Here is a 27,466-nt window from a genome sequence, read left to right on the forward strand (position 1 = left end):
CGTTTGTTGTGGTGGCTACTGTACTCCCCGGGCTGCCAGTGGCGGTTAGTGTCCGGCCCTCGCAGCATGATTATCCCGCTTGACCTACTTTTGCAGCGCGGGGGTGGAAGGGGACGTCTGACCCTGCGTGGGCCCGGCTCCAGCACCCCGGCCAGGCTCCGCCGGTCTACTTCCAACATTTACACACAATTAATACCAGCAAATTATGCCTCCGACACATTCTCAGTGTGACTGTGATCAGGAATATTAAGTAAAATTGAGCTTTCAATCTAACTGTGAGACAAGCCTGTGGTGGAAGTGACGTTTTTCTAGAGATTCTTTTAAAAGAATCAAATTCACAAATTTCCTGAAGGAGTGATCCTATAATTTGCTTTTATATTGTGCGGTCGAAATGACCGTCATACCAAGGGACAGAACCTGTTTATATGAAAAATATTGTGTATGATATTTCATCAAATCATGTAAAAGTCATTACATGAAGCAGAGACCAGGGCAATCTTATTAAAAAGGTCCATTCTGGCACTTGAAATCCATTCATTTGCATACATATTTAATGAGTCAAATATAATTGTGACAAATTTTTCTAAATTGATGCATTAACCTATTAAAATCATGACCATTTACGTTGGTAGATTCTCACTGAAGGCATCAAAACTATGAATGAACACATGTGGAGTTCTGTACTTAACAAAAAGTGGAGACCTGACCTCCACAGTCACCGGACCTGAACCCAGTCCAGATGGTTTGGGGTGAGCTGGACCAACAAGTGCTAAACACCTCTGGGAACTCCTTCAAGACTGTTGGAGAAGCATTTCAGGTGACGACCTCTTGAAGCTCATCGAGAGAATGCCAAGAGTGTGCAAAGCAGTAATCAGAGCAAAGAAACTAGAACATAAAACATGTTTTCACTTATTTCACCTTTTTTTGTTAAGTACAGAACTCCACATGTGTTCATTCATAGTTTTGATGCCTTCAGTGAGAATCTACCAACGTAAATGTTCATGAAAATAAAGAAAACACGTTGAATGAGAAGGTGTCCAGACTTTTGCCCTGTACTGAACATAAAATCTATATAAATCAGTGTCTGACCCCACCGATAGAGGATGACATGCAGTGCGAAACGTATTTTGTTCTGTTATTTTATATTACTGGACTGAAGAATGCTCAAAGATTTTGAACTAAACACCTCTGACCCGAGGCGTCCCTGGGGCAAGTACTTTATCGTCATTTTATTCCCGCGTTATCGCTCCTCTCAGCGCTTCCTTCGCTGCATCCGGTCACTTTACGCCATGTTTTTAATGAAATTGTGAAGTCTGTCTGGTTAGAAATGTGTGAGCTGTGGCACAATGCGGCCTGTTTCCACATTTTAAATGAAGTCCTTGATTGTTGTCCTTGGGACCCGATAATTTTTTGCCACATTTTTGTGTGGCAGCGGGACAAAGTGCAGGACTGAAGGAGGACGTGCCAAGATAACGTTCTCCTGGACAGCGGGGCCGTTGCGTAGATACCCCCATTATCGGAGGAAGAGTGTGAGAAAAACACGACGCCCCACAATCTCTCAGGACCGAAGAGAAACAGGCCACTTCCCCGCCATGAACAAGACGCGGAACAGGACCGTCTTTATCGAACCACAAGATACTCACGATGCTGACATTCCGAAGACGTGTGTTGTACGAAGATGAGTTCTAGGCGGACAGTGACACTTCATATGACAATATACTCTTTATTATTTACACATTGAGCATAAATCATTCCTCTAACTGTTATAAGCCATAATGATATTGCAGTCCGTCGTGCTTGTATTGATTATTGTAAGTGATGCAACGTTTAGAAGAAGAGGAAGAAGGAGGAGGAGGAGGGTAAAGTGCCTTCGTCTAGAGCCGTTGTTGTGTGTCACAGCCCAGAAACTCCAGTCGGAGGGCGATGTCGTTCGCCCATCCCTTCGGGTGAACCCGAACATAACGCGCAAAAAGAGGCGGGTCGAACAGGTTCACCATCTCCTGGTCGTGTTCACCGTTTCCTTCAAAGATCTGAAATAAAGTGAGCGGTCAGAACCTGGCAGCTGACTTCCTCTCGTCGCTCTGCGGCGTGAAGTGTGAGGAAACACAGGAAATGTAGGTGGTAATAACCACTTCTCCAGGACGTGTACCAGAAACACCTTCTCAGCACAAAGGAGGTTGACGGTAGCTCAGCGTACCTTCTCCCCGCGAGCTCCCTTCTCCTGCACGCTGGTCCAGGAGTGGCCATTGTCGCTGGTGGAGACTGAGAACTCGGTGACCATCATCGGTGTGAGTACAGCACGGGCTCCCTGCGTGACGATGCCAGTCACCCGTTTTACTGCCAGGAAGTCCACCTGGATCCACTCGTGTGGATTGTTGGTCTGGGAATGTACGACATGGTTTCTCGAGGTTTCTGTGGTCTTTCTAAAGAATCATTTCCGTTCCGAGTCCAGATTATGTGGAAGGGAAGTGGTGGCTACCACTGGTAGTGTTCTCACCTTTGGCCTCCAGGCGTTGGCGCTGCCCTCTTGGTGGAGACGGGCGAGAGGGGGGGTCCAGGCGAGGAACCATTTTTCCAGGAAGGATGACGCTGTGATGCTCTGGTTGGGAATGACCTTGCTCTGCATGCCCATTGGCATCGAGCAACCTGAGATTATTTCATAAAAGGCAAATGGGGAAAAGGTCAAATGGGAAACGGCAAATGGGGGAAAAAGGTCGACACTCACTGTTCATGTCACATCCTAAAAACTCCAGACGAAGGGTGGGGAACTTTTGAAAAGCTACCGGATGAACCCTGAGATATCTGCCAATAATCGGCGGGGACAGGGCGTTTTCCTTTATTTTGGAGCCGTCCATGTTTCCTTTGAATATCTGTGTGAAACAAACAGAAGTGAAGTGGAAAGCGGTTTGGCCGGTGAGAATTCTGGTTAAGCAGCGTCTCCACATCCCAGTAGCTGTCTTACCCGAGCTGGCTTGGTGGAATTTCCTCGATAGGTTTTCCACAGCTCGTTGTCCAGGCTGTAGGACAGGGTGTAGTACAGTGTAAAGATCTCTTTCAGTCCCATGGAGGTCCGCGCCCCTTGAGTCTGAATTCCATGTATGATCATGGCCCCCAACAGATCCACCTTTCAGTCGCATGGAAAAGCCATTTTAATACGATAAAAATGAGACGTTAGACAACATACAACTGGAACAATATATACCTGGATCCATGACTCTGTACTTTTCCCAATCCATGCATTGATGGAGCCAGACAAGTGTAATCTGGCCAGACTTGGTCCCCAGCCACCTGGGTGACCAATCCAACCATGGAAATCAAGTCAAACATACATCCAATGGCCATATTCCTCTCAATGTGAACAATGCATCTCCTCCAGGACATACCGTAGTGGTCAGATGCTGTAATCTGATTGTCTGCGATCCTTCCTGACTGCATCCCTAATGGCTGCACACATTCTGTGGTAAAAAACAGAAACGGATCATCTTGCACGACTCTTTCCCTTAGAGGCTCACTGCATGATTGGTGAGACGCTCCTACTTGGGTTGTAAACCAGCAGTTTTGCTCTCATCCCAGACAGTTGGTATTCTCCGATGGTGCACTCCACCAGCCAGGTGCCCAGCATGGTCGGCCTCATCTCCACGGTGCCAAACACACCTGCCAAACGTACAAATGGAGACATCTGTTACTGATGAATTCTAATAATCATGAGGCAAAGGCAAAATGAGGACTTTTGGTACCAGGGTAAAGGTTAAAGATGCCCCTCCGGTGTTCTTGGTCCTTCCGGACATTGAACGGAAGTCCGTGAAAATGTACAGCATGGAATTCCCCACCGCTGCCCATGTTGAGCAGATGCCATCTGACTGTCTGGTACTGAGCCACAGCAAGACCAGGAAGTGTCTCAGCCACGTAACCGTTAATTGCTAAAGAACAGGGTTTGGTGTTAAAAGACCGGATTCTGCAACGTGCGTTTCCACAGAGACGTCAGACGCGCACCAGAAAACTTGTTGCTAATCTCAAACCAGGCATCGTCGGTCCTGGCCTCGCAGGGGGGGGTGCAGAACATGTCCATGTTTTCCCTCAGGTACCAGCTCTTTCTCTCATCGAAGACGCTGAAGAGCAGGAAGAAGTCCTGTACGCCCTGCTGCACCTGGATCCGGGGGTCCAGGGTCCCGGTCTTACAAATCAGCAGGGGTCCAATCAACCCTGAGTTGATGTCCTTTTCCTGGTGGACCAACAAAACACATGAGGACACAAGTTCCAACCCGTCAAACCGCTTCAGCACAACGGGAGGACTTGCCTTGTTGAGATCGGAGTAGTAGGCACCAGCCTTGCAGTCAAAGTCTTTCTGGGAGGGTCCTTGTCGCTTGGAAAGTCTCCAGTTATACACACGTTCCTCCCCGGGCGGAACCGGCTTTCCAGGCGCCTCGTCAGCCTGGCTTCCATCTCCCTGGTACTTGTCGTAAATGCCTTGAAGGTGTAGAGAGTATGGCCTGGAGGCCTTGTTCCTGAAAACAACCTATTAAAGCAAGCTTGCTGAAATGTGAACTCGTTCTCTGCGAGTGGTAATAATTCCAGACAAACGTTACGCGATGTACTCACCGTCAGAACGTCATTAACTTCGGCTTTCAGGACCGGACCCATGATTCCGAGGTGCTCGTTGATCTCCCCTCGATTGACAGGCTCCAGGAAGTCGCTGGCCTGATACGCCCGGAAGACAACTTTCTTGTACTCTGGGAGATACTTCCTCATCCCCAATCGCATTTCCCTGTCAAGCAGTCACAGACAGCATTGTGAACGAGTTCTTGTTCTTCTTCTGAGCTGCGTTCCACACACGTACCTGGGCCTGATGAGCTGGTGCGGTTTCTTGATGCCGTAGTCCCACACGATTTCCTCAGCCGCGATGTAGTAAACGCGGAACTTTGTCTTGGTTGTTCTCGGGTTGAAGGCCTCGTCGTTGCCGGCCCCCGCGCCGTACTCGTCGTCCTCGAACGAGAACGCCCCTCCGGGGCCCGACTGATTCCCAGAAGAGTTTGAGGGGTCATCGATGAACTCGGGGTACGAAGCAAATTTATCTGGGTAGACGTAGGCGTAGTCCAGACTCTCCTGCATCTGGTCAGCCTCCAGAGACGAGTCTTTCAGGACGTCGTTCTCGCTCAGCGGCTCCAGCAGTTTCCTGTCATCCATCATGTGCTTCATTTTGTTGAAGGTTTCTCGTCTGCTTCTGTTCTGCTGGGCTCGGTCACCGCTGCCCTCCTCTCTCGTGCGCACGATGTTTTTAAAGAAGGACGCCTTCTTCTCCTTTACATATGGGGCTTGGGTTTGGTGTTTTGCCGATTTTTTACCATACGCTGTTGAGTTTGAGCTCTTCGCAGGGTCTGATTTTGAGATATTTGCATCGACGTTGGCAGAAGGTGACTTGGGCCCCGCAATCACTTCTGAGTCACTTCTGTACAGTTCCTGTTCCACAGATCGCCTCTGGCGTTCTGACGGACTTCCATTCATCTCGGCGTCCAGCTCGTCCAGAATGTCCTGCGGAATTCCGCCCTCTGACAGAGCATCCCGGTCTTCGTCAGTTGCCACGGAGATATGCTTTATCTCACAAAGCGGCCTTCTGGTGGTAGGGTTCTCCGTCGACGTGTGGTTCTTCCTGCACACCCGTACGGCCAGCGTCCGGTTCTTCCCGCGAGCTCCCCTCACCGCCGGCACGTTGTCGGCGATGTAGTCGCTCAGCTCGTCGTAGTCTTCGCGGTCCACCAGGGAGAGCTCCCTTTCGCAGCTGTAGACCGAGTAGCGGACGCTCATCCCTCGACTCTTAAAGTCGCTGTCGAAGGCACTGATGTCCCACTCGCCTAGAGACATGGACAACGATCCGGTTATTATTAATAAGGAAACAGCCGCAGCAGCTTAATTAAAACCTCACCGATCGTCTCCATCTCCGTGGCAACCGTCTCACCCGTCATGGGAAACAGGGTAAGCACCGTGTCGTACACTTTGTCCCTCTCGAACGGATTTCCCGTGAAGTAGACCGACAGGAATCGGCTCTCGGCGCCCACGGTTGCCAGGTGCCAGAATATAACTTCGCCCGTGCAGGCTTCAAACTTGAGGTTACTGAACATGAGGCCGTTCACACCTGTGAAGAGAACGCACGGTTCTCTTCATTGCGTATTACGCACGCGGTGCATACGATGAAGACCAGTCATATACTCACTGTACATCATGTTGGAATTGTAGAAATCAGGATCAGTTTTATTGACCTTGTTGGGGTCCTGGCTGTACTTCTGGATGTTTTCATCAATATACCAACTTTTGTTTTCGTCAAAAATGGCAAAAATCAAGTGTTTCTCTTTATCAGATGTTACCTGCACACACGGAAAATGAGAAAAATGAGGCCGGCGGACGGGCGGACCCTCAGCTGCCTCCTGCGTCAGCAAGTTGGTCCCCTCACCACTCGGCCGGTGGAGTCCAGAGAGCCCCGCTTGCAGATGATGAGCGGCCCGATGAGCCCCGATGCCAGGTCCCTCTCGGGGTCCACGGCGCTCTGGTACAGCCGGGTCAGGCACCGCGGGTCGGCCTCGGCAGGGCCGTCTTCGGGGGTCAGTTTCCACAGGTACACAAACGACTGACCCGGCTGTATGGCCAAAGAGCTGAGATCTTTCAGGTCTTCTGCGGGGAAAATGAAAAATGAGAACCATTCTGTTGTGCTTTACAGAAATCTGAATGGTGCACGGCTCCTTCACCTGTAGCTGGGCCTTTTTGTTGCAGAGACGAAATGCTTGTCAAGCCATTCGGATAGATGTTGAACGGACGACTGGCCAAGTTCTTGAAAATGATCTGAGGACACATTTCGGGCAGGTTCTTTGATCCGTGTTCACGCTCAGGCTGCCTGCGGATGCTAGTTCTCCTCATGTTAAACATTTCTCTGATATTACTGAATCAGGAAGAGCCTACTGAGGAGGGAAACGTGTGTTCATGCATTCATTTTCCTTCTAAACCAAGCCTTCAATCCGTCAGTAATCCGCTGGTCATGGCGTGCTGCGCACTTCAGTGTTCACGAACAAGAAATCGAAAACCTTGCAGACGCCCCCTAGTGGCTTGCTGCAGTACGGGTAATATGACACTGTTGACGTTGCAAAAAACAAGAATTTATTACTTAGGATAAAATACAATTAATATTCTCTGTGTCAGCCAAGAAAAACCCTTGAACAAATTGTCCTAATGCAAAGTCTCAAATATAATGAAAGTGGCCTTTAAAAGGTAATAACACTCTTACATTCATCTTAAATCTGCAGAACCCTTCCAGGGTGAAGACAGCTGAGTCGTGAGAGGGTTTACCTGGAATTTGTCCTCGGTTTCTGCTCTCAGGACGGGACCCATCAGTCTAACGGACGGGCTCTTTGCAGGTTTTCTCTTTGTGAAGGTCTTGTCCGTGTACTCCACGTAAACCACCTTCTTGTACACTTTGCCCAAGCGGTCTGGACCCTTCTTCAGATAATCCGATGTAGACAGACTGAAATGATAATGAGGCATTACGATTTCCTTCAAGAGAAATAGCAAAATACCTCTATCAGGTACGGGGCTTCGCCGAGCCTCACCGACTGCCCTTCACAACATCTGGCGCATAGTCCCAGCTCATCTCCTCGGCCGCAATGTAGTGCACCCGCAACTTGGGCTTCTTCTGTGATGGGGATCTGAGAATGGACACCGATCCTTTGGGCTTAATGACTTGGATTGAGAACGGCCCTCCTTCATCCCCGTCTTCATATTCACTGTCTTCGTCCGCCGGTTGCTTGACTTTGCGGACGTTGGGGCCCGGTGCTGGCTGGGGACAATTCTCCACGGAGAAACGTGCCGTCATAGCAGCTGTGGTGTAGACAGAACGGTTCTGGGCATTTCATGCATTTTTTATGCTTTATTTGTGATTTTCAAATAACAGCTGTTGACCAATATCCACCCACCAACCCCAGACCCACCAATCAAACAGCAAGAAGAGAACTAAATAAACAAACAAACAAACAAATAAATAAATAAACTAACAAAAAATCTAAATAATAAAAAAAGGGGAAGGGAAGCTGTCTCCTCTCAGTGTTGTAGTATTTTACTTTGTAGATGCATTAAGAAATAACATGTCTATGCTGGACTTAAACTGGATGATTTAACATAATCAATAAATGGTGACCATATCTCCTTGACCTTTTCCTGACGATTAGCTTGATAGTATCGCAGTTTTTACAACTGATTTCATGCATTTTTTTATCTGGAGAGCTTTTTTTTTTACCTGCTTGATGATAATGGATTCGACAGGAGATAAGAAATTTCCCGACTGACAGCGGCTTCATCAGGGCCATGGTGAAGGTCATGGGTGCCATCTCCAAAAAAACCTTTCTGTGATTCATCACCTCCAGCGTGTGCTCTTCAAACTGGATGGAGTGGATCTCGGATGAAGAGCCCAGGCCAATGAGGTGCCAGGAAATGTCCTCATAACTCTGACATAAACTCAGACCTAGGAAATGTGAGCATGGTAAGTTCTGCTCTTGCAAAACACGCAATAGGACTGAATTTTTCTTTATGTTACGTTCCTGTTTATAGTAAAGAAATTCTCTCACCGCTGAAACACCTCCCTACCTGGTAAAGTTGAGTTGACGTGTCCGTTTATGGTGTGAAACTCGCTCGTTTCGCTCTTCCTCAACTTGCTGCCTGTCCTCTCCACTGTTCTATACCAGCTCTTGTTTTCATTGAACACAGCAAAAAGCAGGATGAATTCCGGAGCCTTCCGTCTTCCTCTGTCAGCCAGGACGCCTGTCAATACAACGGATGATATTTTAATCCCATCAAGATCCCAGCAGGTCGGAATAAAAACTGACGGGAGGGGATTTCTGCCACCTGACTTGCAGATCAGCAGGGCGCCGACGAGGCCAGAGTTAAAGTCCCTGACCACGTCCACCTGGGACGAGTACGAGTAGGTGAGGCACTCGGGGTCGGTAGCGGTGGGTCCACTGTGGGGCTGGACGTCCCACACGTATCTGTAGTAGCCGCCAGGAGCGACGGCGTCGTCTCCCTTCTCCGGGTCGTCTGTTGAATCCTCGTATCCCGCGCCTGGGTTGTGAAGAGGAGAGACGAGAATAAAGCGCGCCTGACGCGGTTTAGATGAAATTCCATTAAATCAGCTTCTGCTCCACCTTCAGACTGCTTCCAGTACGGAATCCCTATGGGGGAGATGCTGAAGGGATGAGAGGCGAAATTTTTGAAGTGGACCACGATCTTGTCGTTCACTTGGGCCCTGATTGTCGGACCCTGAATTCCTATAGAAATAAAAGTTCAGAATGAAGATGGGCTCCTTTTTTGATGTATTTTAGTAGAAACACACACACAAACATGAGAAAAGATGTGAGGTGGAAATGAAATCCTTTCCCCTCACCAGCCCATGGAGGAGGCGCTTTTTGGGCGGTGAAAGTCGAGTCTGTGAATTCCCTATAAACCGCCTTGGTGAATTTTGAGCCGAGGGGTCCAGCAGCCCTGTGAAGAAGTAATAGACATCGACCTCATTTCTGTTCAGAAGAATTTAAATCAGCCGAACTCCAGATAATAATAAAAAAAAAGAATGATTCATTCAAAGCATTTATTGTCCTATTGTCATCATGTGCAAGAAAAGTTTTTTTTTTCCCACTCCCCCCTCTGTCACACATCGGTATGAGAGATTTTTGCAGTTCTGCCTCATGAGAGGATGTAATATAAATAGCTATCAGCTATCACTTATCTCCAGATGTGTTTTGTGTGTCAATGAGGGTTTTGAGGTGGTTATATTTCTAAAAAATTCATAAAGAATGGTCTTGGTTCTGTTGGGTTTTTGGTGTATGTGTGTGCGTGTGACATGTCTTTATTATAGTATTATGGTATTATTTAAATGTTTTTCTGTTTATTCTTTTATTTATGTATTTGTTTTTATTGCTTAAGTTGTTTTTGTATTCTGAAGTGAAATTCAAGTCAAATTCTGAATGTCCCAAATTAAAAAAAAGTTTTTTGAATAAAAAAGTGGATAAATGGTGGACGGACGCTCTGGTACCTGTGGCTGGGAGCTGCAGGCTCGGCGTAGTCCCAGGCCACCTCCATGGCACCGATGAAGAACTCCTGCGTCTGCGGCGTGGCCCACGCATCCTCGGCCGCCCGGAGCAGGAGGAGAAGCAGCGCTGAGAACATGGTCGCTGGTCACCCTCCACACCACGCTGTGTCTGAAAATGACTGTGGGAGGCATTTAAATACTGACCAAAGGAGGGGGAAGTAGCAGAGGAGGCAGCAGGAAAAGGAAATGATGGAGAGATGATAAAGAGGTGAGAATGGTGGAGAACAGAAAGAATAAGAAAGACTACATTTTCTCTAAAAAACAAAGGAAGGAAAGGGAGATGGAGAGGGGATGTCATTTAATCAGAGCACACTTTTTTTTTTTTAACAGTATTTACCAGACGCCCTTATCCAGAGCGCCTTACAATCAGTACTTGCAGGGACAGTCCCCCCCTGGAGACACTCAGGGTTAAGTGTCTTGCTCAGGGACACGATGGTAGTAAGTGGGGTTTGAACCTGGGTCTTCTGGTTCATAGGCGAGTGTGTTACCCGCTAGGCTACTACCAGCCCGGCATTCCTCATCTGACCGAACAAGCAGACTTGTGCCTCCGTGTGGTGATTGTTTGGAAGTGCCTTTCAACTTCCTTGTCATCGTGAAACGTGTCCCCTGTATAAAACCATCATCCTTAGTTGCATCAGAGCTCAAATCACAGCAACAACAAAAAAAGGCAAAATTGTGAAGCCGATCTGATTCTGTTCGAGCAAAACAGCACAGACAGCTGGAGGTCCCGAACTGGTCTCAGGAGGTCTTAAACAAACACCCACTTAACAAAAAGTATCTTGGGTGGGTGATAGTGGCCTAGTGGGTAACACACTCGCCTATGCATCAGAAGACCCAGGTTCAAATCCCACTTACTACCATCGTGTCCCTGAGCAAGACACTTAACCCTGAATGTCTCCAGGGGGGGACTGTCCCTGTAACTACTGACTGTAAGTCGCTCTGGATAAGTGCCATAAATGTAAATGTAAATCTTTGGTGTGACTTTTAACTGGATTTTTTAGGGATCTGTAATAGAGAGAGATAAAAAACACAGAAACAAGAGTAAATACAGTAAACAGCCAGGAAAACACACATACAGAACTGGTAACCTTACAATGCTGAATATGTCATTTCTCAGCTGCTTTATCATTAGCCATTTTATCTACATGTCTGCAGTATTCTCTAATCTCACTTAAGTTTTACATTTTTGGACAATTTGTATTGTTATTATTATTAAAGCACAGTTTTGGAATTTTTTTATTATCAACACGATGAAATTCAGTGTTTATTTATTCACTATGTAAAACAGTAGTATTTAACAGTACGGGAACGAGTATTGCCGGTGTTCATTGACCTGTATTTGATTGTTGTTGTTGATGTGACGAGTTCGCGGACCGTAATCTCGCGAGAGTCGCAATCTCGCGAGAGTCGCCCAGACACCGCGGCCCCATCCCCCTCCGCCGAGACCCCGGTAACGAGCGACACAACTTCTGGTCCCCGAGCCGGAGATGGAGTGAGATGCGCGGAGCGACTTTCACCGCGACAGGTACCGGCCGCGGACGCGCTCAAGCCCCCGCCGTCCGGCCGCCAAATAGGCGCCGCGCTCCCGGTGTATTGTGGGATACCACTGGAGCTACGCTAGCTGCGCTAACTGTAGAAAAGTCCGCGTTATTTACTGTTATTTACTGTTATTTACCGCACGGTCGCGGCTTGTTAAGATCCCCGTTATAACGCCGCGTTATAAGACGCCGGCTAATTCCCCCCAGCGGCTTAACCTGCCCCGCTCTCCTCGTCACATGACGCGACGTTCCCCCACAGGTTCCACAGTCGCCCTCTCCACGCCGGCCCGCAGCGACGATGTTCCCCGGCCTGGCACACCGACCCTGGCCGCTCCTCCGCAGGGTCTGCCTGCAGCGGCGGGTCCCCTGCCCCGGGCCACTACTATTCTTTTACACCGGACGCGATGTCGCCGGCCCGGGCGGCCCTGCCGTGGCTGTGACGTGTGGTGCCCGGGTCCGCTTCTACTCCACGGCCGGCTCCGGGAAAGATGTACCGGCCAAGCGGCCTCCTGCTGAAGCCGCAGGTACCTGTCGCCGCCCGTCTCTTGTCCCCCGGGCTCTGGAGCCACTCGTAGTTCCCACATTGTCGCCTTTTTGTTTGTAGGTGCAGCCAAGGGGGGACCCTCTGGTGAGTTTCACGCTAACATCGTGTATTCACTCTTTTCCCACACTCTGTCTTTTATTCGCTCAAATTTGGTGTTTTTAGAGCAGAAACCTCAAGGACTGAGCAAAGTAGAATCCATCCAAGTGAAAGGTATTTGCAGATGTTGTCAGGTCCATGCCGTTTGCACGTACGCGACCCCCGACGCGCTGACATTCGACCCCTGACCTGTGTTGTTAGTCCGAGCCGTCCTGAAGAAGAGGGAGTACGGAAGCAAGTACACCAAGAACAACTTCATCACGGCGGTACGGGCCATGAACGAGTTCTGCCTGAAGCCCAGGTAAGGCGCCGAACCCGGACGCCCCGCCCGTCCCGCGCCGCGGCCGACCGCCTTCTGAGCCCGCTGCGTTCTTGTTGCCCAGCGACCTGGAGCAGCTGAGGAAGATCCGGCGCCGCAGTCCGCACGACGACACGGAGGCCTTCACGGTGTTCCTGCGCTCGGACGTGGAGGCCAAGTACGCCATGCCTGTGGAGCCTTCTAAACATTTTTAACAGATGCATATACGTATTATAATAGATTTATTTGTATTTTATATATATATATATGTAATTCTTTTTGTCCGTTAGGGCGCTGGAGGTCTGGGGCAGCCATGAAGCCCTCACCAGGGAGACCAACCTGAGAAAAGAAGTCGAGCGAGAATACAAAGAGAGTACGTCCCCCCTGTCCGTCATGGACTTTACTTGCAGAAGAATCCGGATTCGTGTTAATAACCCCGCTTGGTTCTGTTCTCAACCTGCCAGATATTTTTCGGAATCAGCAGCTGCTGAAAGAATATAAGGACTTCTGGGGCAACACTAAGGTATGAGTATGAGCGGGCGCTGCTCGTGGCGCGTCCTGACCGAGCTTCAGGCTTCACCGTCGCGTGAGCTGAAACACATTTTCATTTCTTCCGCAGCCTCGGTCGGGCAAGAGAGCCACCTTCCTCCAGGGGCCAGGAAAGGTGGTGATGGTGGCGATTTGCATGTGAGAAACTTCCGTTTTTTTATGGATCAGCGCGCACATGAATCCGTCATAAAAACCACCAGAAGCCTCCTCTACCTTCTGGCGGTTTTATTTCATTTGAACCCTCGGACGGTCATTAGAAACAGATACTGTTCTTATGATGCTGTAGATGTGTCGCGGTCCCACCTTATTAGATTAAGGTGATTTGATTTAGAAGGCACGTGCTGTCACATGATGGACGGTCCGTACAGATCTGCTGTCTGTACCACCCGGCCATCTGCCCCACTTTGGACCCGCCTGCACGTGTTCAAATGACTGCGGAGGTTTTTGAGGTTTTTATGCCGTCGTATAAGATCACCAAGTGACCGGATCACATCCGACCAATCACAGCAGCCGCAGTCAGGATCGTATTTATTTTAGCCGAATTTGTATTGTGCTTATTTGAAATGATTTTGACCCTTTAACCCACGGACAGTTTTCCGCGCGGCGTTGCAGTTCTGGATGTAACAGCCGGGTGTCCCCCCCCCCCCTTTCTCAGAAACGGCCTGAATTTCTTCTTCAAGCTGCTGGCGTGGGTGTACACTGGATCAGCCAGCATGTTCTCAGAAGCCATCCACTCCCTCGCTGATACAGCCAATCAGGTTTGTCTAATTTTATATATATATAATATATATATAATATTTAAATGAATGATTCCCTCTTTCTCTCTGTGTTCATTAATCCAGCGTTTCTCGGTTTCTTTTGTCCTACATACAGGCTCTTCTTGCTCTCGGCATCAGTCAGTCCGTCAGGAATCCAGACGCCATTCACCCGTAAGAGAACATTTCACCACGTCAGGCTTTTTGATATCGTGCAAAACGCATTTACTTTAGTTCTGTACATTTTAATACATTTATTTTTGAAAAGAAAAATTATTATTTAGTGTGGTAGTAGCCTAGTGGGCAAGACACCCGCCTACCAACCACAGAGTCTCGGGTTCGAGCCCCACTTACTACCATCGTGTCCCTGAGCAAGACACTTAACCCTGAGTGTCTCCAGGGGGACACTGTCCCTGTAACTACTGACTGTAATGTACTCTGGATAAGGGCGTCTGGTAAAATGCCATGGCTGTATTATGTATTTTAAACCAGTAAAGGTTCAAATTAGTCTTAACATTTAATGAGTCCAGGATTTCAGTCTTCACATTTTATTTGGAACATGTGAAGTTAATTGTGGCGTCTCCGCAGGTACGGTTTCTCCAACATGCGCTACATCGCGTCGCTCATCAGCGGCGTCGGCATCTTCATGATGGGCGCAGGGCTGTCCTGGTACCACGGCATCATGGGACTCCTGCATCCGCAGCCAATGGAGTCGCTTCTCTGGGTGAGCGACCATATGTTTTACCTCCACGCCGCTCCGCTTCCAACTGCAGGTTAAACGCGCCGGGAAGGTCTGCCAGAGACGTCATGGGGTGTCTTTCTGTCTCCTCTCTCCCAGGCTTACTGTATTTTGGCAGGATCTCTGGTCTCTGAAGGAGGTGGGTTGGTGTTTTTGGTGAAATTGGTATTTTTTAAAAAAAAATTTTTAATTGCAAAAATTTACATTTGACCCATTTTAGCAACACTGCTGGTAGCCATAAACGAGATCAAGAAGAGCGCCCACAAACACGGACTGTCCTTTTACGAGTACGGTACGTGTCTGCGCTGCTCAGTCTGAGTGTGACATAGAGGCAAGACACTGAAATGAAGTGTGTGTGTGTGTGTGTGTGTGTGTGTGTGTGTGTGTGTGTGTGCGTGTGTGTGATCAGTGATGCAGAGTCGTGACCCCAGCACAAATGTGGTCCTGCTGGAGGATGCCGCTGCGGTCCTCGGTGTGGTCTTGGCTGCGGGGTGCATGGGCCTGACATCCCTCACAGGTACTCATGCACACAGCAGTGACAGGGACCGTCCCCCCCGGGAGACACTCGGGCTCAAGTGTCCTGCTCGGGGACACGATGGTAGTAGGTGGGGTTTGAACCTGGGTCTTTGTGGTCGGTCTGGAACCGTTTTAAACACGTTTTGTGCTCTTGTCTGTTGCTGTAGTTTCACCACCGTGTGGCGTTTTGATCTTTTTATTATAATCGGTGAAAAATGTGAAACTTTTCTCCAGGAAATCCGTACTACGACAGTCTGGGTTCTCTGGGCGTAGGAACGTTGCTGGGTACGGTATCGGCGTTCCTCATCTACACGAACACCGAGGCGCTGCTGGGCCGCTCCATCCAGGCCGAGCACATGCAGAAGCTGACCGAGTTCCTGGAGAGTGACCCTGCTGTCAGGTACGTGTCCACCTGGAAAGCCTCTCCGTCCCTGTCCGCGTGTCTCTTCCACGAACGTTCTGGTCACGGATTCTTCCGCAGGGCGATTCATGACGTGAAGGCCACAGACATCGGGCTCAGCAAAGTGCGCTTCAAGGCGGAGGTGGACTTCGATGGACGGGTGGTAACTCGCTCGTACCTGGAGAAGCAAGACATCGAGCAGATTCTCAACGTGAGTAATTATGATCCCCCTCTGCTGGTTATTAGCTCTGTCCTCTTCATGATAATCCGTGGTTTTCCTCTCCAACTGTAGGACATCCAGCAGGTGAAAACCCCCGAAGAGCTTGAGGCCTTCATGCTGAAGCACGGCGAGAACATCATTGACACTTTAGGGGCTGAAGTGGACCGCCTGGAGAAAGAACTCAAGGTGGAGTCCCTCATTTCTGACCGTGTAGAGAAACGGCGTCGCCTCTTCCATTCATTAGATCCACAGTGTCCAACACAATCTGACGTGGCCAACGTGTGTGATGTTAGAGAAACTAATAAACTTTTTTTTTTTTTTCCGCCCCACAACAGCAACGCAACCCGGAGGTACGGCACGTTGATTTGGAGATCCTGTGATTTCGCCTGCTGCGGCCGAGATGAAGGAAGAGGGGGACGTAACACAGTCCCGTTCTGACTTCCGGCTCCTAAGACGAAGTCCTACGCTCCCCACGGTCCAGCCACAAAGTTGACTTTGTGTTCTGCTGCTTTTCCTCACCGTTCTGCTCAGGTGTTGCCCTGCTGCTGAGGTGGCTGCGCATGTGGGACGCTGCACGAGTGAGCCGAGACGTTCAGCAGCTGCGGTCCGCCTGTAGTCCGTTGTGTAAGAGCAGCAGTAGTGGTGAAATATATGAAGGCAGCCGATTAAAAGCACTGGTAGAAACGTACACGTTTCCTTTATATTATAGAAAAAGAATATGCCAGTTCTTTCTCGCATCACCTCGTGGTTTTATTAACAATAAATGTCATTAACATCACAGGTTTCTTCAACGTTAGCAGCGCTTGTGCATCGAAGACATGCTGTTGGAGAAAGTTGTCCAAAGACCGTGGTAGAAACAGGTTATTAATATTAATGAACACTATTTAACAGGGCCCATCGTTCCTCGGGTGCTTGGACCAGAATGTCCTGTATCCACGTTTCTGGTGGAACTGGTGGAAGTGAATGCCGTGGTTTCGTGTCCAATCATAGTTCCTCTTTAACAAAGAACTACAGTTTCATCTTTAAATGCTCAGCTGTATGGGATGTGGTGGTAAACAGATGCTGAGGAGCCCTGCACTCTACCTGGAGAAATTTATTCTATATTAAAATGTGTATCTATTTACTGTGCGTATATATATATTTTTAAATTTGTGTGTCCTGCAGCAGTGTGAAAAAGTTCCCATTTGGGAAGTTGAATTTTTGAATACGATTGATTTGATTAAAACCTCATTAATTTATTCAGCTCCACCCCGTGTGCCCGCTTCTTGATTTGGTGCGATGCCTCCTGGCTCCGCCTCCTGACTCCCATTGGTCCGCGCTGTCCAGCGGAAGGCTCTGATTGGCTCTCCGCGCCGTCGTGCCGCGGAACGCGTCGGGCGGCCAGGCAGGCGCGCTCCCGTGCCCGTCTCCGAACCGACCGGACCGGACCCGCGTTCCGGGCACGACGCAGACCGGTCGCCGTTTCCGGTGCGTCTCCTGCTCTGTGCTTTTAGCCTCTTTACAATGCTGCCTTGTGGCGTCCGGATCAAGCAGCATTGTACAGGGCTATGACCGCGCAGAGACCGAGCACCTGCCGGCGGACCCGAACCTTCTCCTCCCCGCTCGAACCGACCCGATCGGCACCTGCCATTTTGTGGACGGGAGGAGCGCTGGGCGCGAAATGTGCGTCCACAAAATGACACCAAACGTCCAGCTCAGACGCCGTCGAGCGGAAAAATCATCCGCAGGGTGACGGAGCGGATCGGCTTCGTGCGGTTTCGGCGTGGCGGCGTTTATTTTGTGGATGAAACGTAGCGACGTGTTGGCTTTTGTGCAGAGGAACGGTCGCTCGGGCCTGCGTGAAGTGGGCTGTGCCACCTCGTCACTTCCACCGAGATGTGCCACCGGTCGCAGGGATGCCACCATTCCTCCGGCCACGGCGTGCGAGCAAAAATCCCCCCAAAACATGATGCAATAAAAGTGCAATAAGAAAGTGGTGCTGGTTTAATGCTTGTGCGGTAACAGTGCCACGCTGGTGAGAGTTGTGCTTTTAATAAACGAGTTAGACAGTGCATCCATTATATTGGCACCACTGCAGAATTGGCCCCGTGATCAACTGCTGGAGGGAAACGAGTAGAAATGCAGCATTTTATTGAGCGGACGGCGAGGGGCGGGGCGGGTGGCCGAGGAGGACCTTAGTGGGAGCAGCTGGGACACGGCCGCAGGCCGTTCTCGTTGCAGGCGGTGCACTTGAGGGCCTTGAAGGAGTCGGTGAAGCAGTTGCGGAACGTGGACATCTTGCTGCCATGGCACGTCGGGCACGGGATGAAGGCGAAGCCCCCGCAGACCTGGCACGTGTAGGGGTGCTGCACCCGCTGCGGAGCACAAGAGCGACACCCCAATATCAAACCAGGCGGGACGCTTTATTATTGATGGGTGACACGCGTCGGAGAGTTTTCGTCACTTTTCACGGCTTTTTAGGGGTGGTAGTAGCCTAGCGGGTAACACACTCGCCAATGAACTGTGGTGGTGTCCTAGCGGTTAAAGAATCGGCCCCGTAATCAGAAGGTTGCCGGTTCGAATCCCGATCCGCCAAGGTGCCACTGAGCAAAACACCGTCCCCACACACTGCTCCCTGTCATGGCTGCCCACTGCTCACTCGGGGTGATGGTTAAATACAGAGGACAGAATTCACCGTGTCACTGTGTGCTGTGCTGCTGTGTATCACATGTGATAATCACTTCACTTTAAAAACCAGAAGACCCAGGTTCAAATCCCACTTACCACCATCGTGTCCCTGAGCTTGACACTTGAAATGCAAGTGTCCTTGTGATGCACAGCACACGGTGCACACAGTGAAATTTCTCCTCTGCATTTATCCCATCACCCTGAGTGAGCAGTGGGCAGCCATGACAGGCGCCCGGGGAGCAGTGTGTGGGGACGGTGCTTTGCTCAGTGGCGCCTTGGCGGATCGGGATTCGAACCGGCAACCTTCTGATTACGGGGCCGCTTCCTTAACCGCTAGGCCACCACTGCCCCTTAACCCTGAGTGTCTCCAGGGGGACACTGTCCCTGTACTGGTTGGATAAGGGCGCCTGGTAAATGCCGTAAATGTAAAGGACTTTTGGCAACACAAGGACGGGTTTTTACTGCTCCTGCCGGTTTCATTAGGCTCTTAATGGTCCGGTTCGGCGGAGGGGGCAGGTCCTCACCTTCTGTAGACATGAGGCCAACGTTAGATCTAAATTCAAGAAACGTGGTGACCCCAACGTCACCCACGTCTACAGTAGTCTTCGTGTGGTGTCCTCACTTCTATTTCCCTGAATCGACCATATCCACATCCTTATAAATGTCATATATACACATCATACAAATATCTCCATAAGCCATGGTTAGCTATTTTATATTTCATTTTTCTTTCAGACTTTTTGCATTATATAAAATTCTATTGTTTGTTTTGATTGATACATACCTCTATTTTGATGAGAAGATCCTGAAGTTCTCCTGATTCATTCATGTCCAGTATCTTCTCTGCCCCCTGCAACAATCACATCGTGAGATTTTTCTTTTCTAGCTCTGTGCTGGTGCCACATCGTGGTGATTTTCTGACCGCCAGCAGTGAACCGACCCCCAGATAATGTCCGTCGATGAAGACCACCGGCAGTGACGGAGGCTCTCCCACTTTCTTGCAGCGTTCCTCCAGTTCCTTCCCGTAGTCACTGTCCAGGGCGATGTTCTTCTCCATGAACTTCACCCTGTGGTTCTGGAAGATCTTTCGGACAAGTTCACAGCGCTCGAAGGTGGTCCTGACCACGCGGAAACTGGTGGTGTAGATGACAATCCGGCCGAATTCCAGCCTCACCTCCGGCTGACACAGAGAACATGAATCATTAGTCGTTTACGCTCGTGCGTACGCTTATGAACGGTTTTAAAGTAGAAACGTGTGGACGATGGTGAATCCTGGAGATCCAGCCTCTACCGAGCGACTGCAACGCTTCACATGTTTGGAAGCCATGACGGTCGGTGAAGACAATATTTAGGGGAGGGGCGGGACAATCTTGAGAAACGGGAGGTAACCTTTCCCCTTATGACATCATAAGGGGACAAATTCCAGATCCGACCGTCTGAGCTGCCGCTCTCTGAACGGTGAAGCAGAACGACCAAAACACTCTTTACACCTGTCGCCATTTCTAGCCACTGCAGGACCATAGACAGGATGGAGGAACTCGTATTAATGTTCAATCGTCTCGCAAAGTCACATTTTCATGTCAGGGGACCTTATATTCTGAACTATAGCACTCTGAGGACAATTCATTTTCCTTTCAGTATTGATTTGAACATATAAAATGGGACAAACAGTCCAATGATCCCTCAACACAGAATCAAGATGCCCTTATACCACCCTGACTAGGGCGTCGGCTCATCGATGAAGCCGGAAAATTGTCTGGTGAGGGTGTGTGTGGTGTTCAGGTTGCCAGGTGTGCTGAAATGACACCAGTTACTGCAGATCAAGACTCACTCTGGATAAAGGGCGTCTGATCAACACTGCGAATGCATTCACTTTTTCTGTTCAGCGTTCTGCATGAGTTTTATTCCGTTCTAGATTCTGAATGATTATTTCTGCACCACATCCTGAAACCTGTCTGTATTCGCTGGAAACTGATTATTTAAGGTGCCTCAGCGAGAAACGATATAAAAAGACATTTTAGCTCAGCTAAGTGTTCAGAATCTTGATGTGTCGATGTTCTCTGGTTAAATTGGTTGCTCTAATTTGTTTTGCTCCAGTGATTTATGATTTTATGCTGGAACATGTTCTGATGCCCGTGGCCACCTGATGCCCACCTTGTTCCAACAGACCAAGTTGTATTTTTGTTTGCTTGTTTTAACAACGTTTCTAATAGAAAACTTAATAAAAACGTAACAATCTAAAGGTCCCCTGCGAACCAGACACCAACATCCAGACCGTAATCCAGCTCTTTTACAACACAAAGCGACTTTTTCCCGTCTTTTCCGAGTCCCCCGACAGGACGGCGACGTCTTGGGAACTCATTACCTTGATGAGTTCCCCCGAAACTCTTAAAGAAATGCAGCATGAATGATTAATCGCTGCTGATCTTGTTCTCTTTAAAGGCCCATGAGGGCGGCTGTGAGAGAGCCCCAAAAAAAGAGAAAAGGATGGGGGACGCCGATAAGGACGTCCCCAGAGAGACTAGTTGTGTCTACTGACCTTGCCGCCTTGGGACCAGTTGTTGAAAAGGGCCTGACCGGCGCTGACTTTGTGCTTGACCCCTCGCACGGTCCCGTTTTTACTCAGGATGTTGACCCGCTTGGCGGCGAAGGCGCGGTCCCTGGAGCGCAGGATCAGGTCGTCCGGCTCGCCCTCGCTGTCGTCCAGCTCGGAGCCCAGGTACCCGCACGGCGGGCCGCCCGTGGACGGGGTGCTGACCCGGCTGGCGTCGGAGCTGCTGGTGCAGTCCGAGTCCAGGGAGTCGGACGGCCCGTCGTCCTTGTAGATCTCCTTGAGGACGCGGCCGCTGTTGCCCGACGCCACCCGGAACCGCACCCTCTTCTGCGCCTTCGGCCCAGCAGTCGGGATGGTCCTGTCCATGGTCCAGCACACCATAACACGCGGGTCTGCGGAGCATCATTCCCTAGCGAGACCCCATGCTTCCACGCTTCCTGCAGAGACGTGGCGTTCGTGGGGGTGACACGGCGCAGAGTCGCCCAGACAGTTAATAATGCATGACCCGGCGCCATGGCAACGGGAACCAGATAGTCCTGTTCAATTATTCATCCGGTTTTATACGGCTTTGCGCTCGCTGTTTATCTTCTGATACGCACTTTTGAATGCAGAGACGTTGACCTTTTGATTGTGAAGTATGGATACGGTATGGACCTAGCACCGTCACGCACACAGACGTTCATTAGACGCCGGATCCAGAGAGTCGAAACTGGAGCCGTGTAAAGAACCCACGCAGACAGCGCGCGAACGTGGAAGCTCCGCCCTATACCACGAACATGGACACCGAAGCTCACCGACAACTGTCCCCACGGTGGTGGGGGTCTCCTGGACTTCATCACATCTGCAGACCAGCGACTCAGTGAGTTCATCAGGGCCTGTTCAGGCTGCGTGTAAAAATAATACTACTTCCTGTTTACACGTTTCATTTTTAGGCTCAACAATGTGAATAAAGGAAATCATGTAATAATTTGGCCGTGGAAGTGACTTCCCGGCTCAGAACGTCAGGCCAAGTGAAGCTGAGCTTCCACCAGAGGGCAGGCTGCAGACGGGGGATCCTGGTCACCAGGCCGGGCTCCATGACAGATGGCATTCCGCAAACGAGCGCCGGGCGCGGTCATTAATAACATCAAGCTGGAGTTATTTTAGGACATTTCCTGCCTGGACGGAGAGCTGGACGTCCGTCCCGGGCGTCCCACGCCACGCTCACGTGAAGTCCAGTTCTACCGCCAACCAGGCGCTGGCTGTGCAAATTCAGACAAAGTCTTACGTAAAAAATATAGCAGCTGAGCAGGGACGCTGCACGTGATCTTGTTGGGGTGAGATGTGGCCCCTTCCTGTCGGTTTGGCTCAGCTCACCATTGACTTGTGACCTCAGCAAAATACGATGCGACGTGCCGGATTATATGGAGCGTTTCTGGAGAAGCTCATCTTCTGCCCTGGTTACATTACGATTGCGTTAAGGGGACGTGTCACCGCCGTGCTTGTTCTGCTTTTGATCCGCCGTGTTCAGTAGCAGCTCCGCATTAATCAGGCCGGTGAGCTGATGGAGGGTCTGCGGATCGGCCTGGAAGCTGCGTTTCCATCGCCCTGCCTGGCGCCTCATGAATGATGCATGCACGCCACCATTAAGGACACTCGTGAAGTGTCGGTGGGGAAGGCGAGGGATGAATGGGCCCTCGCCCAAACATAAAACCAGCGCGCACGTAATCGAAGCGGCAGTTGCTAGGCAACCTCAGCAGCCACAGACCCAAATCCCTGCACTGGCGTACTGATGCTGAATTCAGGGAGAGAATAAGACGAGAGCGGGGAATCTTTGGAAACGGTCATATCCACATCTTCGTAAATATGTAATCCAGGACGTTGGTCCATATGATATTTTACTACATGGTTGTTCAATGTTGATATTTTTGATGCTTGATATCTTTGATATTTTTATACGTTTAAGTGAAAAATCAACAGGTCATGTGCTGTATGCAAATCTGGCAAGACGAGTTCCACGCATCAGCAATATTTGCGTGGGTTGCATTTGTTAAAATGCACCAAAATACATTTGAATCGATATCATTTGATGGACAGGATTTCTTTACATCCGCTTTTAAAAGGCGGGAGAGTGAAGTAACGACGGAAGGAAACGTCGTGACTGCTTGAGGCCTCGGAATAAAGAAGTAGCGGCCTGTCATTGTCCCTCCGCAATCCCCCCCGAAACAATGACTAACTGCAGCAGGGAATCTCCGCCGGAGCGGACCAACGCCCGGACCGCGGGGGGGTTCCTTTACATCCGCGCTGTTTAAAGTACGGGGAACGGCTCGCAGGAAGGACGCCGTGGCTGCATTACAGGCGTGTGAGCGTGAATAACGCGATAATAAGCTACGTGGGGGCTGCGTGAAGGGACGGGCGGAATGGACGCGTCCGCCCCCCCCCCCCCCCCCCCCCCCGCGCCGGGAAATGGCGCCGTCCGCACGGCGAAGCGGCGCGGTCCTCTCAGCCCTCTCAGTCCCACGAAGCGCCCGGCGGGGTCCGCGTCCAGCGCCCGGCCCACACCGCCATGCCCGCGGCCGGACACTTTACTTCGCCACGCGTGAGACGGAGCTCCTAGACGCGCCGAGGAGGCGGCGCAGAGGGCGGCAGAGCCGCGGCTGACAGGTGCCGTCGCCCGGATAAAGCGGCTCGACAGGACCGGGGAGGCGGAGATGCCGCCCGTCCAGAAAACCGTGTCCGACCTGCGCTCCAGGGCCGAAGGTAACGAAGCCGCGTTGTAGCTCCGCACGTCGCCCTTCCTGGGGACGACGGCGGGATTAGCCGCCGCTAGCTGCGGATTATCGGCAGTAATTCCGCCCCCGAGACGCTCATCTCACCCCCGCCGGGTTTGGGGGGGTTTTGTTGGACGGGGTGCGGACATTTCGGCGCTTCTGGACTCGGGTCCTTCCGCGTCTCCTATAAAGAGAAGAAGGAAAAAAAAAAAAAAAGTTGCGAAACAAAGTTGATGTTGAAAGGCGACAGTGACGTCACGGCCGTCACCGTGAGATGAAAGTAGAAACGATGCGCGCCGGTGTCTGTGTGAGTCGAGACTGGACCGAGAGACGTCTGGTGAAACATCTCCAGATGCTGGCTGATGGTAGCCTGGCGAGTAACACACTCACCTATGAACCAGGAGACCCAGGTTCAAACCCCACTTACTACCATCGTGTCCCTGAGCAGGACACTTAACCCCGAGTGTCTCCAGGGGGGGACTGTCCCTGTAAATACTGTGTGTAAGTCGCTCTGGATAAGGGCGTCTGGTAAATGCTGGAAATGTAAATGCTGCTCCGCCCGTGTTGGACGTTGCTGTGGATGTTTGTTCCTTTATTTGCATACGTCTTTATTACACCGACCCGGAGGACGTGTCCTCTTTCCTGGTTTCTTCCATGTGTAGATGTGCTGGTGGGCCCGGTCGTGTCACCACGTCACCCTGCGTCGTAACGTAAGCCGTCCTCACGTGCCTGGTGTGAATGGTCCTTGGTGTCGCGTTCCTTCCACGGTGTAAAAGTGAAAGGGAGACACTGGACGGCATAATCCCCTCGTGTCACGCCCACCGGACCTGGCCGCTTAAATGGCGTTAAAAGACGGACTGGATCGATGGCGGAGTACGTGGCGCTGTCTCCGCCTCCTCCACGCCGGCTCCTGGCCGTGTGTGTGGTGGCGGGATCGTATTTTATCCCAGTGAGCGCTTCCAGGGACGGTGGAATTGATTTTTTTTGTCCCATCCGTCCCCCCAGCTCGCCAGCATCAGGCTTATCGCACGCCCGGCGCCGCCAACGGCGATACAACGCGTCGAGAACGCTGAAACAACCTGGCCCGGCTCTCACAGGTGGCGTCCCGGTGACCGACGACTCCGGAATATTCTCCGCCCCGCCCTCTCCGTTTATTTACGGCCTGCAATGTGGATTGTTGCCTGTTCCTGCGGTGATCATGGGACACACACAAGACGTATGGCTGCGTGGCGCGAGGACGCCGATCTTTGGCCTGGGCGGGGGCTCCCATAAAAACAAGCGGGCGGGGCCGCGGCTCGGTCCGGTCGTCACCAGCCTTGTCGGCCGTGTCCGGCGCCGGTTTTCATATCTTCCTGCTTCGCTGCGTGTGACAGTGATCGTCAACACAGCACACGGTGACACGGTGAAACGCGTCCTCTGTATTTAACCGTCACCCTTGGTGACAGTGGGCACCATGACAGGCGCCCGGGGAGCAGCGTGTGGGGACGGGACCTTCACCAAGGGCACCGCACCTCAGTGGGGTTCGAACCGGCGACCTTCTGATCACCTTACCTGCCAGGCCACCGCTGCGTGTGGAGGTGACGTGGGACTTCCACACGTTCCAGACCATCTCCTTACTACGCATCCGGAGTGAACGATATGCCGGGAAATGGGAGTAAAAGTCAACAGGGTGGTAGTGGCCTAGCGGGTAACACACTCGTCTATAAACCAGAAGACCCAGGTTCAAACCCCACTTACTACCATCGTGTCCCTGAGCAGGACACTTAACCCTGAGTGTCTCCAGGGGGGGACTGTCCCTGTAACTACAGGGTGTTAGTGGCCTAGCGGGTAACACACTCGTCTATGAACCAGAAGACCCAGGTTCAAACCCCACTTACTACCATCGTGTCCCTGAGCAGGACACTTAACCCTGAGTGTCTCCAGGGGGGGACTGTCCCTGTAACTACAGGGTGTTAGTGGCCTAGCGGGTAACACACTCGTCTATGAACCAGAAGACCCAGGTTCAAACCCCACTTACTACCATTGTGTCCCTGAGCAGGACACTTAACCCTGAGTGTCTCCAGGGGGGACTGTCCCTGTGACTACAGGGTGTTAGTGGCCTAGTGGGTACCACACTCGCCTATAAACCAGAAGACCCAGGTTCAAACCCCACTTACTACCATCGTGTCCCTGAGCAGGACACTTAACCCTGAGTGTCTCCAGGGGGGACTGTCCCTGTGACTACAGGGTGTTAGTGGCCTAGCGGGTAACACACTCGTCTATAAACCAGAAGACCCAGGTTCAAACCCCACTTACTACCATCGTGTCCCTGAGCAGGACACTTAACCCTGAGTGTCTCCAGGGGGGACTGTCCCTGTGACTACAGGGTGTTAGTGGCCTAGCGGGTAACACACTCGTCTATGAACCAGAAGACCCAGGTTCAAACCCCACTTACTACCATTGTGTCCCTGAGCAGGACACTTAACCCTGAGTGTCTCCAGGGGGGACTGTCCCTGTGACTACAGGGTGTTAGTGGCCTAGCGGGTAACACACTCGTCTATAAAGCAGAAGACCCAGGTTCAAACCCCACTTACTACCATCGTGTCCCTGAGCAGGACACTTAACCCTGAGTGTCTCCAGGGGGGACTGTCCCTGTAACTACAGGGTGGTAGTAGCCTAGTGGGTAACACACTCGCCTGTGAACCAGAAGTCCCAGGTTCAAACCCCACTTACTACCATCGTGTCCCTGAGCAAGACACTTAACCCTGAGTGTCTCCAGGGGGGGACTGTCCCTGTAACTACAGGGTGGTAGTAGCCTAGTGGGTAACACACTCGCCTGTGAACCAGAAGTCCCAGGTTCAAACCCCACTTACTACCATCGTGTCCCTGAACAGGACACTTAACCCTGAGTGTCTCCAGGGGGGGACTGTCCCTGTAACTCTGGACAAGGGCGTGTGGTAAATGCTGTAAATGTAAATTCCTGCCGGACCAAAGTTCCTGAGCGCGCCGCATCCGTGGTTGCCACGACGACGGGTATGGAATTTTGGATGAATAAATCATGCGGCACGATCGGCGTGACACTAAATATGTAATTTATTGGCGCCGGCACGCCCTAAATAATTGAGGGCGTTTTGTTTGGTAAGAGCAGCAGAACGTAACGTGTCCCGCAGGTATAAATAAAGCGGGACGCGACGGGCGGAGACATGGCGGGTTGGGGAATCGGCGCTGGTCGGCAGGCCCGCTTCGCTCTTGGTGCCGTTTTTACCGTTTTTTTTTTTCTTCCTACGGTTTAAATATTTAATGGTGTGAAAGCGCTGTTGCGGCGTCGCGTTACAGCCGCGATGGGCGGAGCAACTCGATACGCCGGCGGGCGGACGTGGAAAGATGTGACGCGCGACCTTCCGACTTTTCCGATCCTGACGGCTCGTTTTCCGCGGCCAGGAAACGCTTAATGTCATTATGGAAACGGAGCGTAATTATAATCCCGGGACAAAAGGTTTTGGTCGTCTTGCATAATGCATAATGCGTCCCCGCGTCCCTTCCGAGCGCGGAGTGAAGCGGTGTCTCCGTCCCTCGCAGGCATCAATATGCATCAGGCGGTTCCTGTTCAAATATTCATCGGCGTGAAATAATCATGACTGTCGCGTGCCGGCAACGCGTCCTGACGTCCAGGACAGACGGTGCGGGGGGGCAGAAGACACAGGTTCCAACCCCACGTACTACCATCGTGTCCCTGAGCAAGAC

At 51.0% G+C, this 27,466-nt stretch overlaps 4 protein-coding genes across 9 annotated transcripts in view; 2 read left to right on the forward strand and 2 right to left on the reverse strand.

Moving 5' to 3' along the window:
• Positions 1 to 1,703: 1,703 nt before the first annotated feature.
• Positions 1,704 to 10,514, reverse strand: f8 (coagulation factor VIII, procoagulant component). The gene is made up of 25 exons (XM_028960574.1): positions 10,061 to 10,514; positions 9,416 to 9,513; positions 9,177 to 9,299; positions 8,881 to 9,093; positions 8,623 to 8,796; positions 8,276 to 8,500; positions 7,593 to 7,860; positions 7,333 to 7,507; positions 6,738 to 6,831; positions 6,446 to 6,663; positions 6,209 to 6,359; positions 5,921 to 6,130; positions 4,838 to 5,849; positions 4,600 to 4,765; positions 4,298 to 4,516; positions 3,994 to 4,222; positions 3,738 to 3,920; positions 3,538 to 3,654; positions 3,384 to 3,455; positions 3,203 to 3,288; positions 2,963 to 3,124; positions 2,726 to 2,870; positions 2,498 to 2,646; positions 2,198 to 2,380; positions 1,704 to 2,030 (listed from the first exon to the last, which is right to left on the reverse strand). The coding sequence occupies exons 1-25, from the start codon at positions 10,192 to 10,194 to the stop codon at positions 1,875 to 1,877; spliced, it is 4,962 nt and encodes a 1,653-aa protein (XP_028816407.1). The 5' UTR covers positions 10,195 to 10,514; the 3' UTR covers positions 1,704 to 1,874.
• A 998-nt stretch (positions 10,515 to 11,512) lies between these two features.
• On the forward strand, positions 11,513 to 17,020 carry slc30a9 (solute carrier family 30 member 9). Its single transcript, XM_028960084.1, has 19 exons — positions 11,513 to 11,642; positions 11,915 to 12,179; positions 12,260 to 12,283; positions 12,362 to 12,409; positions 12,497 to 12,596; positions 12,679 to 12,771; positions 12,884 to 12,966; positions 13,058 to 13,116; positions 13,213 to 13,280; positions 13,798 to 13,900; positions 14,016 to 14,071; positions 14,486 to 14,621; positions 14,736 to 14,775; positions 14,857 to 14,928; positions 15,046 to 15,153; positions 15,387 to 15,552; positions 15,634 to 15,763; positions 15,845 to 15,958; positions 16,108 to 17,020. Exons 2-19 carry the CDS (start codon positions 11,954 to 11,956, stop codon positions 16,150 to 16,152), a joined length of 1,671 nt encoding a protein of 556 aa, XP_028815917.1. The 5' UTR covers positions 11,513 to 11,642; positions 11,915 to 11,953; the 3' UTR covers positions 16,153 to 17,020.
• Positions 16,510 to 23,290, reverse strand: grxcr1a (glutaredoxin and cysteine rich domain containing 1 a). Its single transcript, XM_028960085.1, has 4 exons — positions 20,979 to 23,290; positions 19,380 to 19,619; positions 19,224 to 19,289; positions 16,510 to 18,126 (listed from the first exon to the last, which is right to left on the reverse strand). Exons 1-4 carry the CDS (start codon positions 21,372 to 21,374, stop codon positions 17,947 to 17,949), a joined length of 882 nt encoding a protein of 293 aa, XP_028815918.1. The 5' UTR covers positions 21,375 to 23,290; the 3' UTR covers positions 16,510 to 17,946.
• A 149-nt stretch (positions 23,291 to 23,439) lies between these two features.
• Positions 23,440 to 27,466, forward strand: part of atp8a1 (ATPase phospholipid transporting 8A1) — a 50,995-nt gene continuing 46,968 nt past the window's right edge. For 4 of the 6 annotated variants that reach the window (XM_028960082.1, XM_028960078.1, XM_028960083.1 and 1 more), the window contains exon 1: positions 23,441 to 23,732. In XM_028960082.1, coding sequence (XP_028815915.1) covers positions 23,684 to 23,732 — 49 coding nt within the window. In that variant the 5' untranslated portion in view covers positions 23,441 to 23,683. Of the gene's footprint in view, positions 23,733 to 27,466 lie in introns of all 6 variants that reach the window. The other 2 variants (XR_003743011.1, XM_028960079.1) reach the window with 1 other exon arrangement.

The sequence above is a fragment of the Denticeps clupeoides genome, chromosome 18 (genome assembly GCF_900700375.1).
Source record: "Denticeps clupeoides chromosome 18, fDenClu1.1, whole genome shotgun sequence".
Classification (NCBI taxonomy): Eukaryota; Metazoa; Chordata; class Actinopteri; order Clupeiformes; family Denticipitidae; genus Denticeps; species Denticeps clupeoides.

Bases quoted from the DNA above. Each gene is read 5' to 3' on its own strand.
- f8 (XM_028960574.1), bottom strand. From the start codon at position 10,194: ATGTTCTCAGCGCTGCTTCTCCTCCTGCTCCGGGCGGCCGAGGATGCG. The intron at 9,094-9,176 runs GTGGAGCAGAAG...TTCACAACCCAG, and splicing joins GTACTGGAAGCAGTCTGAAG to GCGCGGGATACGAGGATTCA. The intron at 6,664-6,737 runs GTGAAGGAGCCG...TTTTCCCCGCAG, and splicing joins ACAAAAAGGCCCAGCTACAG to AAGACCTGAAAGATCTCAGC.
- grxcr1a (XM_028960085.1), bottom strand. From the start codon at position 21,374: ATGGTGTGCTGGACCATGGACAGGACCATCCCGACTGCTGGGCCGAAG. The intron at 19,620-20,978 runs GTCAGTAGACAC...TCTCTGTGTCAG, and splicing joins ACTGGTCCCAAGGCGGCAAG to CCGGAGGTGAGGCTGGAATT. The intron at 18,127-19,223 runs GTATGTATCAAT...TGTGCTCCGCAG, and splicing joins ATCTTCTCATCAAAATAGAG to CGGGTGCAGCACCCCTACAC.
- slc30a9 (XM_028960084.1), top strand. From the start codon at position 11,954: ATGTTCCCCGGCCTGGCACACCGACCCTGGCCGCTCCTCCGCAGGGTC. The intron at 15,154-15,386 runs GTACTCATGCAC...ACTTTTCTCCAG, and splicing joins GGGCCTGACATCCCTCACAG to GAAATCCGTACTACGACAGT. The intron at 15,959-16,107 runs GTGGAGTCCCTC...GCCCCACAACAG, and splicing joins GCCTGGAGAAAGAACTCAAG to CAACGCAACCCGGAGGTACG.